The sequence below is a fragment of the Ursus americanus genome, chromosome 22 (genome assembly GCF_024610735.1).
Source record: "Ursus americanus isolate L20-20 chromosome 22, mUrsAme1.1.p, whole genome shotgun sequence".
NCBI classification, from domain to species: Eukaryota; Metazoa; Chordata; class Mammalia; order Carnivora; family Ursidae; genus Ursus; species Ursus americanus.
Window position 1 is genome coordinate 47593112 of NC_142148.1, and position 16775 is coordinate 47609886.

At 50.2% G+C, this 16775-nt stretch overlaps 1 protein-coding gene across 2 annotated transcripts in view; it reads left to right on the forward strand.

Moving 5' to 3' along the window:
- The window catches only part of SYNDIG1 (synapse differentiation inducing 1), a 185601-nt gene extending 169029 nt beyond the window's left edge, over positions 1-16572 (forward strand). For both annotated transcript variants that reach the window (XM_045770939.2, XM_087853782.1), the window contains exon 4: positions 15327-16572. In XM_045770939.2, the coding sequence (XP_045626895.1) occupies positions 15327-15485 (159 nt within the window). In that variant the 3' untranslated portion in view covers positions 15486-16572. The remainder of the gene's footprint in view (positions 1-15326) is intronic.
- Positions 16573-16775: the final 203 nt, after the last annotated feature.

A 16775-nucleotide genomic window follows, 5' to 3' on the forward strand; every position in this document is an offset into this window, starting at 1 on the left:
CTTCTGGTTTCATAACTCCAGCCCAGATGCATATAGACAAATATTTGTCTTTACTTGGATGTCTCTCTTCTATCCCTGTCCCTCACTTGTGCTGGTCTGGAAGAGGCATCTGAAAGATGCACATCTCAAGCTCTCCCACCCAAACTCCCTTCCCTCTTCTTCAAGCAGACAGTAGCTTCCATCCTTAAGGGGCTCACCAGACCTGCATGCAATGGGCCTCTCTGTCTCTCCATTCTGTTCTCTCTTCTCTGGCCTCACAGGTCCTTTCTCCCTATGCTCCACCCTCAGCCTGCAGCACCCCTCCTCCTGCTTATTCCCACAATAGGACATCTCCAAGCTCAAGCCCTGAGTCCCCAGGGAGGGCTTCCCTGACCCCCAGGTCAGGTCATGCTCCTCCGTACCTTGTTTTCATGGAACCATTTATGACATTAATGTTCAGCTCCCCAACCTTTTATCTTCAACTCTTTTATCTTCAACATTCAACACAACATGCAACAGCACCTTGCATGAGGATGAAACTAAAAAATATTCCTTTAATGAATGAAGTATTTCAAGGAACGATTGTGCAGTTAAATCCCAAACACTTGAGTGAATCAGTACCTTTTCCATCATGAATTCAAACACCATGATGACTTGTGAATGCAGCAATGATGTGTCCCGCAGACATGCCCCCCTCCACACCCCAAGCTGTAAGCATCACAGTGTTTGCTGCTGAGATTACGTCTGGCTCTGGCGGCTGGGCCTCTGTGTTGCTGCATTTGGCTTGCTCCCTTGTTTCTAACATTCAGTCAGTCCTCTTATGATGGCTTGCTTAACAAGGAGCTGGATTTGAAGTTGCTAAAACTGTTTCGCATCTGCTGCCAGCGAGTAGCTCGCGCTGGTCCCTGTTTGGGGTTCACTCCTAACCGGCTGGCCTCTTCCCCGGGAAACTTGCTGCCTTCTGCTTGGCTGCAAGGCCTGCCAGCTGGGGTTGTGCATTCCAACATTATTTCCTAAGGGACCTGTAATTTGTTTTTATTTTCCTGCTGCAAGAATTCCTGACCTGAAGCAACCCCAAATGTGTGATGACATAGTGGGAGAGAGGGAGTCAAGTCTCAGAACTTATTTTTGAGTCAAGTGGAATGAAGGTGAGGTGGTCATGGCAGGCATCCCTGGGACATGACACCAGGGCATACCCCAAGGGACAATAGTTGTAAACCACACAGGAACCTCCACAAACTACCTCTGCTGAAAGGAAAAGTGTCCACTTCAAGACAAGGGATTCAGTTCGGTTGACTTTGCATCTTCGTCCCTCAGCAACATGCCTGTGAACCAGATTGCCTAAGACTGTTTGTGTCCCCACATCCAAATGTGGAAGCCCTGACTCCCAATGCAATGGCATTTGGGAGGTGGAGCCTTCTAGAGGTATTGGGTTGGGATGAGGCCATGGGGTTAAAGCCCCGTGATGGGATTAGTGCCCTCCTAAAGGGATAAAAGGACTAGAGTGCTCTCCCTCCTCCATGTAAGGACACAGCAAGAAGGCAGCCATCTGCAAACCAGGAAGAGTCCTCACCAGAACCCTGATCTCAGACTTCCAGCCTCCAGAACTGTGAGAAAGATGAGCCCCAGGTCTATGGTACTATGTTACAGCAGCCAAAGCTAAGATACAAATTTCCAGTCCCTCCCCAACCTCCCACAGGCCTCTCTTGCATGTACCTAATTACGAGTATAAAACACTTATTTCCCACGTTTTGTTTTGTTTTGCTTTTTAAATCCCAAATGAAAAAGGGAATTTCCATTTGGAAACCAGGTTCCAGCTGGACCAGCCATCATAACTGGGATTATTTTCTGAAAGGTGTCCACATGTCTCCTGCTCCCCCTGAGTCCTTGAGAGCTATCATTTGAGAAGAATTCTGATATTTCAACGTGAAGTAAAAAGTGCCTGTTCTTTCCCACAAATGCCTGTTGGGCCACATCCCCTGTGCTGCATTTCGGGAAATGTTTGGTTCAAAGAGGATGTTTCTATAACGCTGCTTTTCCTTTCCCTATTTTGAGAATGTTTGCCTCTGAGACATGATTTGATGTGATATGAATACACAGTAGACAGAGTCCCCTTTATTCCACTGCATCACCCCGTTTCAGCACAGATGCATGGATTTCAAGCTGTGGAGAAATCACCATCATTCACTCTGCCCACATGCACACCAACTCCTCACCTTCGTCCCCCAGGTTCCCCAACTGGGAGCAGAGTGCAAAATCACAAATTCGCTTATGTTAACTTCTTTATTAGACCTTCTAATGAAGTGCCGGATGTCGGAGGCAAGCTAATGAGAATCTGCTTGGTTGGAATGGATTCAAAAACAAAGACAGAAAATCTGCTTTTATTGGATTTAAAAGAATAGGGGAAATTTTTTAAAGTCCCCAAATGCCAGTAATTTAAAACCATCCTTGTATGCAGGCAATACAGCTTAGTGGTGAACCGGGGTGTATACACGGTCCCTGGTCTGTCCACAGGACCTCCCAGCATCAGAGGGGACATATGGGTTCCTCAGAATAGTATTTGGACATGAATTTTGGGGCTTCAAAATGAGATGCTGGGTTTCAAAGGTCAGGTCTCTACTCTGACATCGAATTTGACTGGAAAGAGCTCAGATGTGGACAGGGGAGCTTCCTGGAGGCTAAGGCAGATGGAAGCAGCTCTGTGTACAGCAAGGTTACACACTAAGATCCATCCCCAGCTAAGGTTCAAGCTTGGCTTGAGGGTGCCTTGATTCCTGCCAGCCAGTGTTGGAGAAAGAAGCCTGTCCTCTGCAGCTGACCAGCACCAGGTGCTCTCATTACAGCCCACTGGGTTGGGGAGGAGGTACCCAGGGTCTGAATATTTTGGTTCCTAAGACTGTTGAAATGGCGTCACATGAGGATTTGCTGGGAATTTTCAGCCCTGCAAATACAAGATAAATTTAGTGGTAGCAATATATACTGGTGGTATGAGCTTCTCTCTCCCCTGGCCCCCCTTTCTGAGCCCAGGTGTAGACCTGCAGCTTGTAGGTCAGAGGGGCAGCAGGACCATCTGCTAGTGCAGACATCTAATTTGCCAGAGAGACTGCTCAAGGCTGAGGGCTCACCTCACATAATGGGGAGACCTTTCTCCCTCCTTCTTCCTTTCCTTCCCGTTTTCTCACCCTCTCTGGAGCCCCGTGCTGGTTTTCCTTGCTGAGCTGCTTCGGGGGAGCTGCAGCCACAGGAACAGATGGCGCCTATTCATCCATCAACATCCCTACTGGCAGCGTGGGAAAGCTGGCTCACCGTTAGAACGCAGGCTATTTGGTCTGCTCATCTGTGTTTTGGGTAAATGGGCCGACATTCCTATTCAGATGATCCACATCCCACAGGGTGCAGATGCTTTCAACTGAAGCAATAATGAGAACTATAATGAGCAAGGGTGCTCAAAGATGGTTTGGCTTCCTTGTTCTAACAAGAGGCTCAGTCCACCAACCAGGAGAGAAGCCCGCTGACACAGCTTCATCCATCTGACTACAGTGATCCCAGGTGGTGTGGTTGAGGGGGTTAATTTCTCTTTCATTTCCTTTTTAAAGTATTTTTGAGCATTTTTGGGAGGCAGCACAGCTTAATGCAAGAGCATTCCTCTAGAGTCAGACTTACAGGTTTCAAATCCATCACTTTAACAGTAGTGTGACTTCGAACAAGTTTCTGTCCTTCCCTGTGCTTCAGTTTCCTCCTCTGTAACTGAGGATAACCAGAGTCATTATGTCACGGCATCCTGGTACTAAGACCCAGTACCTAGGACAGAGTAGTGAATGTTCTGGTGATCTATTGCTCTGTAGCTAAGTATCGAGTGGCTTGAGACAACAAGGACTGGATGCTTGTGTGTGTGTGTGTGTGTGTGTGTGTGTGTGTGTGTGTGTATTATGATATATATAAATTCCTAGGTCTGTTGCTGGGAAAGCCCAGAATCAATGAGACCTCTAGAGTGACAAGCACACCCAGTGCCCAGATCTTATTTTCTAACACCATTTTCCAATAAAAGGGATCAGGTCTCCATGGGGAAATGGCTGATTCTAGGATTTGGGCAGGAAATATGCAAGATGAATATGGAACAGCATCCTATCGTACAAAAAGGAAAAAGTGCTCCAAAAGCAAAAGGATGGGAGCATGTCAAGGGGACACGGGAACCAGCCTAAAAGAGCTTTCAATGGTCAAAGTGACAAAATAAATAATGTACTATTGAATTATAAGCCAAAGTATAATGTAAATATCCAAGGGTCCAAACTGATATAAATAAATGTCTGGATGAATCAATTCTTGGGGAGAACACACGAATCTCTCATATAGATGAATTCTAAATACTTTATGTCGGGACTCCACCTGAAGAAAGTAAAGCATATGTCCCATATCATAAGGGTGGGCTGCGTAGTGACTTCCTATGACAGAGGACAGTATGGAAAGGCAGGAAGAAGAGTGTGCGGTAGAGAAACCTGACAAATATTACCTCTGCTAGGCAGTCAAGGTCAGCAGCCCCAGTGATAAGCCCTGTTGATAGGATGTAACCTTGACATGAAGTGATTAGAAGGGTACTTTATCTCTGTGGACTTCCTCCCCAAAATCCTTTAGATAACTCCCAATAGAGGGGCATCATAGAAGGTATTTTACCAGTTTTCCTCAGCACTGTCAAGGTCGTCCAAAACAGGGAAAGTCTGGGAAGTTGTCACAGCTAAGAGGAGCCTAAGGAGACCTGACATCTGAATGCAATGTGGTATCTTGGATGGGATCCCGGGACAGAAGGTGGACAGTAAGTTTTTAAAAATGGAGTTTAGTTTATTTCATCTTTAATTCTGCCTAATAATAGAATTTCCTATGATCTTGTGATCACTGTCATTCCCTAACAATCTGCATTCTGAGCACATGTGACCCAGAAGCAGCAGGAGGGGCTGGGGCACTGGGTAGGAGTGTAGAGGGGCGCCCTGGACAGGAAAGTGGGGGTCGGAGGCACCGGGAGGCGGGGCAGAGTGGACGGTCCCCCTCGCCCTCCCCAGAGGCTCCCATTTTGCCTGGGTTCCTCTCAGTTTCTCCGGGCTCTCACTGAAGGAGTCCCAGTCTTCCAGCCCTCCTCTCACAGGCAAACAAAACAGGTGTGTGGGGAAACCACAGCAAGCTTCTCTCAAGATGGGACCGGAGGCCAGCCTAGGGGGGAGAAAGTGTCAACTGGCCAGAGGCTGCAGGCTGGGAGGCCCTTGGGAAGGCCTCTCAGGAGCTGGGCGCTCTCCAGAGTTTGGCAGCTTCTCTAATCCGCACGGAGAATGCGAGATGATGGTAGTTCACATGCCCCACACGAGCTTGTACATTGGTTTCATAACCAGTCTCATTTCTGCTGTTTGGACCGAATTTGCAACAGAAGACCCATTGTCTTAAATGGCTTAAATAGAACAGTTGTTTAGAAGGGGGAAATCATAAAAGCGTACGTGGAACAAAGTACATGTGAGGAAAGAAACACGTGTGTTGAGGATTGGTGTGAGACGCCTGCCTCTGGGAGGTTCTCCATCTGTGTGGCTGAAGTCCAAATTATGTTGCTGCTTTCATTCAGAATGTTACATGGAGTCTGTCTCTTCTTCAAGTACAGCTCTGAGTACCTTGTCAGTGCGTAGCAAATGTTAACAGTAATAAATAATGGAAACAACCTTTGTAATAATGCAAAGAAATGTAATCCAGTCAGACAGATATTGGTACTAGAGGAAAAATGAGCCATAAAGTATCCAAAGTGCTATAAATATCCAGAGAGATGGTTCTGGAGACAGCATGTGTCTTTGGGAGCCTGTCACAAATCTTGGAGGCTGGTGGCAGGTGCTGGCATTTTCTTCTCAGTCTCTCCCAGCCGTGCCTGAACCCCCGCTCCTCAACAGGAATGGAGTAAATGATCCACGGGTGACGTGGAATGTGGAAACATCTGACCTTACCCAGTCTTACCCTCAAAATAAGTGTAAGAGAAACAAACCGGCAGGGTGTCTCTTAGAGAAAATCATGATTTTACTAGAGCCTCAAACACTTCCAGCCAAGGGGCGCCTGGGTGGCACAGCGGTTAAGCGTCTGCCTTCGGCTCAGGGCGTGATCCCAGTGTTCTGGGATCGAGCCCCACATCAGGCTCCTCCGCTATGAGCCTGCTTCTTCCTCTCCCACTCCCCCTGCTTGTGTTCCCTCTCTCGCTGGCTGTCTCTCTCTGTCTAATAAATAAATAAATCTTTAAAAAAAAAACACTTCCAGCCAAAAGAAGTGAAGACGCTGACAAAGCTTGTAAGAAACTCAACCCAGAGCTAAGAGAAATGTTGGCACAAGGTTCCTGGCCCATCTGTGAAGTATCAGAGCCCAGATCATTTGGGACATTGCAGATCATCTCAAGAAGAGGAGATGACCACCTAGCGGGGGCCAGTGCACGTCCCCATGAGAGATTCCACAGTCACACGAGGCAGGTGTTCTAGGGACTGCCATGCTGGACAACACAGACATAAAACATCTCCATCATCACAGAAAGCTCTCCTCCAGGGCACACACCTAGACAGTCCCTCTCTGACCCAGCCTCTGACCGTCTTCCTGGCTCTTCTCGTCCCCCTCCTCTCCTGGATTCCCTGAGGGGCAGCAAACCCCTCTCCCTCTGTCATGCAGAGCACTGCTTCATGCCCAAGCTCAAGCAGCCACATCCTTCCTGGCGCTCAGCAGCAGAGCCGGGCAGGCTTTCCCTTGCCCAGCAAGGAGCCGTGGCTATAAATATTTCCTTTGTGGACACCCTGGATTTATATCTTCCTTATCAGCTTGTAGACTCTGTATAAGGCCAGTGATTGTCAGCCATGGGGATGTCTCCAGGGGGTTCTTGACAAGATGGAAAAGTTTCTGACCACAGCGTGTTTGCACTTGGGAACAGGGGGAGAAAAGGCTGCGCCGTCCTCTGTTCTTTGGGCGAATGTGCACTGAGTCTGTCCAGGCTCCTGAAATGTGCAGCTGTAGGGCGCCGGGGTGGTGAGCAGACCCCCAGGAGCCCCTCTCTCAATAGCGTCAGGTAAGGCTCCAATGAGGATATAGTAGGTGAGTGAGGGGTTTAAAAGTCCACTGCAAATACAGAGGCCCAAGAGCAGTGTGGAGAGGGAAGCCAGAACACACCTTCACTTGATTTGCATCTGTGTTTATAGAGAGATCGCATCTCTTTTTCTCATCCCTTACTTCCTTTTTTTTGGTTTTGATATCAAGATTTTACTAGTTTCATAAAATGAGTTTCTCTATTCTTTATGAATAGTTCTTATCTGGTCATTTAATTTTTGGTAGAATCATTTCTAAAAGTATCTTGGGGTGAAAGAGATTTTTTTAAACCATGCTTTCTTCCAGTGACTGACCCTCCCCAAAGATATCCAGTAACCTGATCTCTATGCCAACAGCATAGAATATTTTGTACTTTGTGTAAAGAGAATCCTGTGTCCAGCTTCTTCTGTTCCACATTTTGTTTCTGAGATTTATTTCTTTACCATTACAGGGTACCATTATTATTGAGTTCTTGTATTGCTGTTGGACATTTGGCTGGCTTCCAGTTTGGGGCTATTATGATGGTTATTGTTACAAACATTCTTGTAGATGTCCTTCAGTGAACATATAAATAATATCTTTTAAGTATTTACCAAGAGTAGATTTGTTGTTGGATAATATGCCCATATATTCAGCTGTAAGAAGTGCTGATCCTTTCCCCAAGTAGTGATAAGAATTTACACTCCTACCAGGACTGTATGAGAATTTGGCCCTTCCACATTCTCGCCAACGCTTGGTACTGCGTCTCTTTTCCATTTGAGCCTGGGCGTTGGTGTGCAGCGCTGTTCTTTCAAAAGCTGTACTCAGGTGGGACATGCCTGCGTGCCCAGGAAGGAGAGGTGCAGTTTCTACCCCCCACCCCTTCTTCCAGCTTGCCAGCCATGGTGTCTGCCCCTTTGAAGTGAGGCGTGGTGAGCATGGCCAGATAGGGAATAGAGCAGTCTTACCCAGCTCAGCCTGTCATGCCACGCCTCATGCCCTCTGGGCCTGGAGGATGTATCTGGTTTTCTTTCCCATCTGTGCATTCTGGGGGGTTCTTAGCAGACCCCACACACATTCTGCATCCTCAAACTGTACTTTGCTCAAGACAAGCCATACATTTTCCATCAGCATTTTCTGTGGAGGTCTGGTTGCCCCTCAGTTGGTCTCTGTTGGACAGGCTCTAAGACAGTTCCTGTGGCAGCCCACTGTGTCCGGTCCTCAATGGCTGAGCCTGACCTGTCCCCACAGAGCAGCACTTCTTTCAGCTCCGACCCAGACGCCACTGGCCAGCCCACCTCTGCCTTTGAGATTCTCCAGGCAAGAATTGGCATGTGCCCTCCACGCAGGGGACACACAAGACCCCCCAGTGCCCCATTTAAGCTGCTCTCCTGAAGTGAAAGGCAAACACCTACCCTCCTACTGGAGTGAACCTGGATCTCACAGCATGCTTACGGTCCCTTCAGATTCCCTTCCCTGCCTCCCAACACCCAACCCCTTTGTCCTCTCCACGGCGGCACAGGGCTTCAGAGGTCTGATCTAATTCTCCTTTCCTGTTCTGAAAATTGGCAAATGCTGATGAACAGCTGTATCCCTGGGCCACGTCTCATGTGATGTTGAGCCTCAGATAGAACTTCTAGCTGTTGTGAGTGAGCAGAAGAAGGAAGGCAGGCGGAAGTGAACAAAGAAGGTCATGGTCATGCCAACAAAAGCCAAGATAAATCTCAGGTAAACCCAGAGCTGAGTGGGCATCAAGAAGGGCAGCCATATAGGAAGTGGGGGAGAATCAGACAGCTTGGCTGATCCCTGGCCACAGCAGGACCTGGACACACAGGAAACATCAGAGGAAAGCAGGACCCCCATCTGGTCAGAGACCACAAGGAGAAGCCAGTCCCTGCAGATAAAGCCCCTAAAAGTTACCACTTGGCAGGTTCTGTCACCACCAACAGAGAGAGATGTGATAGATAAATAAGCATACGCATTAAGAAGTGCCACCCAAGAAATGTAAATTTGCCTTCAGTCCTCTGCAAGCTGGCCATTCTCATGAAAACCTGAGCAAAGTGAGCTTTAACTGACCATAAGAAGCATCCTGCCTTGTGATAAATGGTGTGTTTCCCTGACATGGTGGTTTGACTTGGTGCCTGTCCTAGCATCAGGAGGTGTGACCCCCGTGGCACATCTGACCGACCTCATGCTTAGCCAAAGCATGTTTGTCCTGGTTGCTCATTCTTTGTTGAGATGATTTTTGTTTCCTCAGTGTAAATCCCTCCACTCAAGAGAGAGGAAAGGAAGCTGGTGGTTTTCATGACTTTTAGCACTAATGTTTTCCTTTTGCTCTTTAGTTTAAAAGTCGGGTTTTCTATGTATCTTCACAACCAGATAAGTGCGCGTAATTGTGTAGCTAAAGAACCAGAGCACACATTTAATGTCTCAGTGTGAAGTGTTCCAGCGGGGTGTTGAAGGGCTAAACGCCTCCGGGTGCCAGTTTGGAGGACGTTTCCCTCGTCAGGGCTGCGCTGAGCCCTGTCCCCAGGGTGCCCCATGGGGCCCGAGGACTTCTTGACTTCTGATCGGATTCCTTATGCTGCCCCTCCCGTGTGACTTTTACTCTCAGCCACCTTCCAAGGGGTGCAAGTCTGGGTCTCACAGAAGATACAGCTGGGTGCTGCTCAGGACCTTGCCTGCCACCTGTACTTTCTGACCAGAGAGTAGTATATAGAGGGTTAGAACCAAAAAGATAGTAACAAACTTCTCTCATGACCTGTTGGAGAAAGGCCAGGGAAGGAAAACCCAGGCCCGAGCAAAGTGGGAGCAGGTGGATTTCCTATCCTCTGCAGGGACCTGAATGGGAAGGGCTCTTTGCAGACTGAACCCAAGAGGCCAGCTCACAGTGTCACACCTCCTTCTGTCCAGTGTGCTGACCCTCACAGTTCGGCCTTCAGGGGTTATAGAGGTGACACTGAGAGAGAGCTGTCTGTAGGCAACTGCCCTTGGAACATGAGCTTCATGGGGAGGAGTGCCTCTTAGCCTAGTCCCAGGAGCCAGAATGGTCACTGCCCCATCAGTTGGTGCCGATTTGATTCTGCTCTGGCTGGAGGAGCCCCGGACTATGACATCATGTGTGTGTCTCGTGCCTTCATGGGAGGTTACATTCCCCTGTGCAAGCAGGAGCCAGCCTGAGCCATGGCTGCACTTCGTGCAGGGGCCCCCTGAGCAGATCTCCAGATGCCCCAAGGATAGGCCTCTGTCCTAGGAGGGGACTCCGGGCAGACTGGAGGTGAACAGGGCCATGGAGTCCAGAAGGTTCCAGCAGGAGGACCCTGTGACCAAGTGAAACCTGCCTCCCCTCCAGCCCTCTGGCCTGCTTCAGTCCACAACACAAGGACATTGAGGAGACACAACCCAGGCCCCCTGAGGTCAGGTCAGAGCTGCCCCCTGAGCAGTTAGTTTTCAAAATCCTGACGCCCAGAAACCGGTAGAGATGTCAGTGCTTATTCCTGTCTGAAGCCCCCAAGTTGAGGATGATGTGTTTCTCGGCAGTGGATGACGAGCACAGTCATCAGGAGAGAGCAGGCCGGGTTGGGTGCCTGGACACCAGCAAGCATCTCACCGTGACAAGGAGCTTATGGGTCAGGTCCTCACAGCCTGCTCCAGGCCCACAGCCAGGTCATGGCAGATGCAAACATTTCATCACCACTGTAGCTGCAGCTGCTTCCTTCAGGAAATGGCTCACCCCTGTGAGATCATTTGGGGAGGGTCGACTTACAAAGGTGGCTGGCATGGGGCCACAAAGGACAGTGCAGTGACTGGGACAGGTGCATCAGAGCCACCACCACATGGAGGCCTGAGGGAGTGGGGTGGGGGGTTAGAGCCTGCAGGAGGCATCAGTGCTGGGGCCCTCCCAAATGCTCAGCCCATCCCTTCCTCCAGGCTGATGGGGCTGCGGGGCAGTACTCGGAGAAGCTGACCAGGTCAGAGAGAAGGAGCCAGGTCAGCTTCCCCCGGCCACAGGCAGGCAAATGTGGGAGGAGCGTGGGTCTGGAGGGCGAAGGGCAGGAGGCAGTATTGGAGCCCCCACTGAGCAGGCCTGCCTCACTTCCATGGGCCCACTGCACAGATGGGAACATGGAGTCTCGGACTCCCTCTTTTCCTTTTAAAGTCAGTGGAGCATTTGATTTGAAGTGAAGTCACACACACTGCCTGGGCTGGGAGTATCCTTGACCCCACTATGGGAGGGCCTTGGTGGCAGGCCACCCCACGGTAGGAGGAGACGAGGCTGAGCAGGAACAGGGTTCAGGGCAGAGTGCAGGGACCACAGCAGGTGTGCCGTGGAAGGGTCTGTGTGGGCAGCATTTAGAGAGAGTGGGAGAGGTGCAGGCAAATCAGAAGGTAGGGGCCCCCAACAAGCCCAAGACCAATCAAGTAAGCCATTTGAATGTCTCAGAACAAGTAGGAGGGGCTGTAAGCCTTCCATTTCCTTCGGCACACATCACCTTCCACAGCGAAAGGCATCTTCCCAGGAGGACAGACTCGGATTAAGGATAGGGCTCCCACCTGCAGAGCACGCTGGCCCTGCCAAACAGGGGTGAGCCCGATGCTGCCGTTAGAAAGGAAGCAATCAGGAGATAAAATGCCAGCAAATTGTAAACTCCTGGGGGCCACAAACCAGTCAAGAGGGAATGAGCTTTGGAAATGACACCCCACAAGCTAAAGACAAAATTATGAGTGCCCAGGATGTGGGCAGCTTCCCTTCCTGCAAATGTCCACATGCAGGAATCAAAACAGTACCTTGCACACCAATCAGGCCATGAGGGCACACGGCTGCCACAACCAAATGTGTGGGTGGACCTTAGGTTGGGGATACCCTCCAGGAGGCTGAGTTCACTCCTGAGCTCCAACTCACCCAGCTTCGTTCCCTCTACCACGGGCCTGCTGACATGAAAAGATGCTTCTGTCAGAAAATGTGGGTCACCAGGATGCTCTCCATGCCAGATCCAGGGATGCCTTCCTGCGAAGCAGTGAGTCTCATCCCGGTTTGCCTGGCCTGTCCCTATTCTAGCACTGAAAGTCCCAAGTCCCGGGAATACCTTCAGTCCTGAGCAAACCAGGACATTTGGCCACCTTGGTCTCAACCTTGCCTGAACATGGGAATCACCTGGGAGCATGAAAGGCACAGAAGCCAGATCCCAGCCCAGAGCTTCCTGACTTCCCTAGTTGGGGGTGCCTCCAGGGCATCAGGAGTCCTCAAAGCTCCCTGGCAGTTGGAATGTGCACCAGGTTCGAGAACTCCTGCTGCAGAGCCATATGACCAGGTGCAGCTGGTGCCGACGAGACCCGTGGACCATTCTGAGTACGGACTCTCAGCGTGCCTGTAGCATGCTCAATTACAAACCATGGGCTGCCTGTGCAGACCAGGGTGTAGACAAGTCTAGATTCGCAATTAGGACAAGCAAACAACATCTGCTCATTCCAGCCAAGAAGCACCTGTGCTGTCCTCTTGTCCCTACCAGGAGACAACGGGTTGGCTCTGTTCCTAGGTACCTCCTCTCCTTCTCCCCCCACCCCCTGCCCCAACATAGCAGTCAGAGCATCGGGGAACATGGCTGCTTTGGGAATCCAGCAAACATGTCTGACCCTCATCTCATAAAAATGCACATGCACATACAGTCTTACTTTCAGCATCAGGGCTTCGAAGACCCCCGGACGCAGGACAAGAATCCCTGCCCTCATGCCCAGCAAGAAGAGCCTGGAGACTTAGCCCAGAGGTTTTCAGAATGGAGCTACTTCTCTGCGGTCTCACCCTCTCAGAAGGATGTGCAACCTGCTTTGTAGCCACGGGATCCATTGTTGGAAACAAAGGACGCACCAGACACCACCTCGTTAGACCAGGATGCCCAGTCCGTTGAGTGCAGACAGCACAGCTACCTCATGGGGGCTTCTGCAAAATGCAGACACTGAGTGGCATTGTTGAAAAGCAGCCTGCTTGTCAAGGAGGCCTATCTGTTTGCTGTTTCTTACGCATCTCAGCTGATAGCATCGACAACACAACACGCTTCCTGTTGAAACTGTTGCCCTATAACGAAACAAATCGTAGCTGCAGTTCTCCCAGCTCGGACCGTGAGAGGCAACGCTGGAGCTTGATTCCCCAGCAGATGCTCCTGGCTCCCGGGGATGAGAGTGCTGGCTCTGTGGGCTCAGCACCCACCAGAGTGGAGCTTTGTGGGGTTGGGCCAGAGCTTAGGTCAGGGCTGCCCTGTGCCGCTACCTTCCTCATAGAGGCCACCGGAGAACCCAGGAGCGTGCACCTGCGGCCAGGACCATCTGGAAGTGTTTGAAGGGAGCTGATCTTGTACAGCCCACTCACCTGGTCATTCATCAGCATTCCTCCAGGCTCCAGGCAGACCTCACGGACAAGGCAGACAGGGACCTGCCTCCGGAGCTTGCGGCTGAGCCAGGAAGGCAACTACCAGCATAGTTACGGAATCGCGTGAGCTCCAATGAGATCGGTAGTTGGGACAAAGGCGCTCCGGGCAGGGCCTGTGTTCAGGAGGAGGGAGTGCCCAGGGTGCCCTGCCTTCCTCTCTGCACATCTGCTTCCTCTCCTGGGGGCTCAGGGTGGGGATAATGAGAGAGAGCAGCAAAGCCCCATTCTAATGCAGGGTGGCCGCCTGGCTAAGGAAGGGCAGTTCCAGGGAATGACGTTATGGGACGCCAGAGTGTTTGAGAGCACTGCGTTAGATAATGAAATGCAGCTAATTAAGGCTTAATTAATTAATTAGTATTGTCCTAGGAGGCTTCCCATTCTGCATTCCCTTAGCTCTGCTTCATCAAGAGCTGTCGGCAGTGAGCTCCCAAGCCCCCTTCCAAGCCAGAAAATGAGGGGAAGAGGACAAAAACTGACCTCCAGGATCCATCAGGTAGGGAAAGAGAGGCCACCAAGTGGACCAGGGTCCCTCCTCAGCCCGACACAGAGCTCCACATCTCATCAGTCAGGGTCAGAACTGTGGAGGGTGGAAATTCATTTCAGGAGTTACCTCTGAGTCTCACCCTTTGGTCCGTGGCAGACGCGGTGGCATATTTTAGTTTGAGTAAACAACATACCAACTCCCCTACTGGCTTACACAATGCAGCAATACCCCCAATAACACGCGAGATGGGAGCTGGTGAAAATCTGGCTTTCTGGAGGTGGGCCAGAGAACGATCTAGGACATCTCCCTGGGGAGTGGGCTTTGCCTTTACCCTGACCACAGAGAATCCCCGGCCAGCTTGGGGTTAGCTCTCCTCACCACCACTTGACCCTCCCAGGAGTCAGGATGCCATGGTAACCTCCACTCCCATCAGCCAAATTCACCATTTTCCTAAGCTGGTCCCTTCAGGATGGTTACAACTGAAGCACATGACAGTCCCACACTCTTGTGTCACGTTTCTAGTCTCACTTGTGGAGGGGGACAGCAAAGGAAGGGGTTGGGGATGGGTACCTGGGGTCTGCTACAAAATACCCAACTAGATACAACATCCAAAGCCTCCATGTTCCCATCCACTCCATGACCCCGAGAAACATGAATGTTATCAGATCAACGCTTTGTTAAGCAACTGAGTGAACAGAAATATGCGTATTGTCTTATATCAAATATTGTATTGATGGATGAATTCTACCAACTCCAGCTATGGTGAGGAAGGACGATGGGCACGAATGCATGATTCCATGGCCACCAGCTGAAGACCGGTGTTAAGTATCCTACAACTGATTTAATGATCTTATGCCTGCCGTAGCTTCCTCTCTGGGAAGTGCGAACTATAATTTCCTTCCTCACGCCCCTACTATGTTGTAAATATTAAATCTGGTAAGTGTGAACATATTTTCAAAAATTCAGTGCTATTCAAATGAAAGAAAGGTCATCCTTTGGTAGAAATGAGGGTGCTGGCCGTGTCATATCTCTTCTCTCCCTCACAACCTGGTGCCTGAGGCCCTGGGCCCCACATTGGTGGCAGAGTGCTGCCAGCCGTAGGTATTCCTTGGGGGCTCTTTTCTTCTCTTTTTTTAAGTTTTGACTGCCTTGCAGCCTGGGGGAGCAATGCTCCCCCCCCCCCATTTCTTCCTTACCAGTTATGGAACAGCCGCCGTCACACTGGGAGCATGCCCGGTGACCTGTGAGTGGGTCCCTATCTGGTGTCAGCTAAGTTCAAGGCCGGAAGGACGCCAGAGGTGAACACTGCACTCACTTCATTTGCTCTGACTTGCTCATCTTGACTTCCTTTTCTCCTCCCTCCTTTCTCTCCAACAGACGAACAAAGCCGTAGCCAAGGGAGACTTCCACCAGGCCAGCACCAGCTCCCGGCGGGCCCTGTTCCTGGCTGTGCTGTCCATCACGATCGGAACTGGCATCTACGTGGGCGTGGCCGTGGCCCTCATCGCCTACCTCTCCAAGAACAACCACCTATGAGCTTCGTTCAGGCGCATAGGGGAAGAACCTGGGGCCAGTGGTATGCAGATGCAGAAAAGGCAGGGCTGGCAAGGGCTGGACTCGCAGGCAGACACGCCTGTGCAATGCTGTACACTATAAGTTATTGCCAAACGACTCCATAGAGCCCTGGGATTTTCTACCCATGGATTTCTTTTTTTTTTTTTACCCTTTAATTTCATTTTCACAGCACTGTGTAGAGCACGAGGCAGATGGGCGCTGCTGACCCTTCCATAGGGAAGCTCCAAAGATCCTGACCCACAAGGCTGTCTTGGATGGATTCTGGTGGATTCATGACAGTGCAGCTGTCTCTGCAGCCTGCCAGTGCCTGGAATGCCATAGCATTAGCAATACACAAACAGTACAAATGTGTTTATTTTTTATGGAATATGGTGCAATAGGCAGAGGGCAGAGGACACATCACTTTTGTCTGTGGCCCTGCTTCACTCCTGCGGCATTTCCCCCATCCACGAACCTTCCCTGCAGGAAGAAAATGGGGCTGGCAGGAAGAGACAAAACGGCTGGCAGGACTCCCAGCTGTCCCTGGTCTTCAGATGGGTCCAGCCCTGCGAACGCAAAGCCAGAATGAATAGCATGGGGTCTGTCTCCAGGCCCAGTGGATACTCCCTCCACGCTACCCCCAGCCTAGGAACATCGGGCCTCCTTTGGAACGTGTCCAAACCCAGCAGCCACCACGCAGCAATATGTGGTCTTGGGGCCTCGTTGATCTAGGGTGGGAGGCAGGCCACAGCCCCTCCCAAGACCCCTCCTAGAAGGACTGAGGTTTGCTCCGGGAACTGTAGGCAAAGGAACTGTGGACACCATCTCAGCATAAAGATGCCTGTGTTGACACTCACCCTGGTGATAAGCGGTGACACCAGTGATCTTTAAAAGGAAATGAACCTTCCCTGTCGACAAAATGAATAGCTATTTTCTTGTCATTTTTTTAAGTGCAACTACTGCTTCATGCTGCTTAAGTTATCAGACGAATGCTGAGAAATAAGTAATCAGACATTTTAATACCATTTCACTGCTGTTTTACGAGTGTTCATTACTTAACAAAAATTATCTTTTAGCTTTCTTGCTTAAGAGTTTTTTTTCTGATTAATATCTATTCTTGGGTTTCATTTCTACTTTTCACTTGTGTTAAATAACCACAGAGCAACCCAGGACTCAGCTGGTGGAAGAGTAGGAGGGTCTCCTAAGATAACGGTCACAACACCCCTGGCTGCTTAAGTTTTCACTTTGAACACCGTTAATGTCATTATCCTA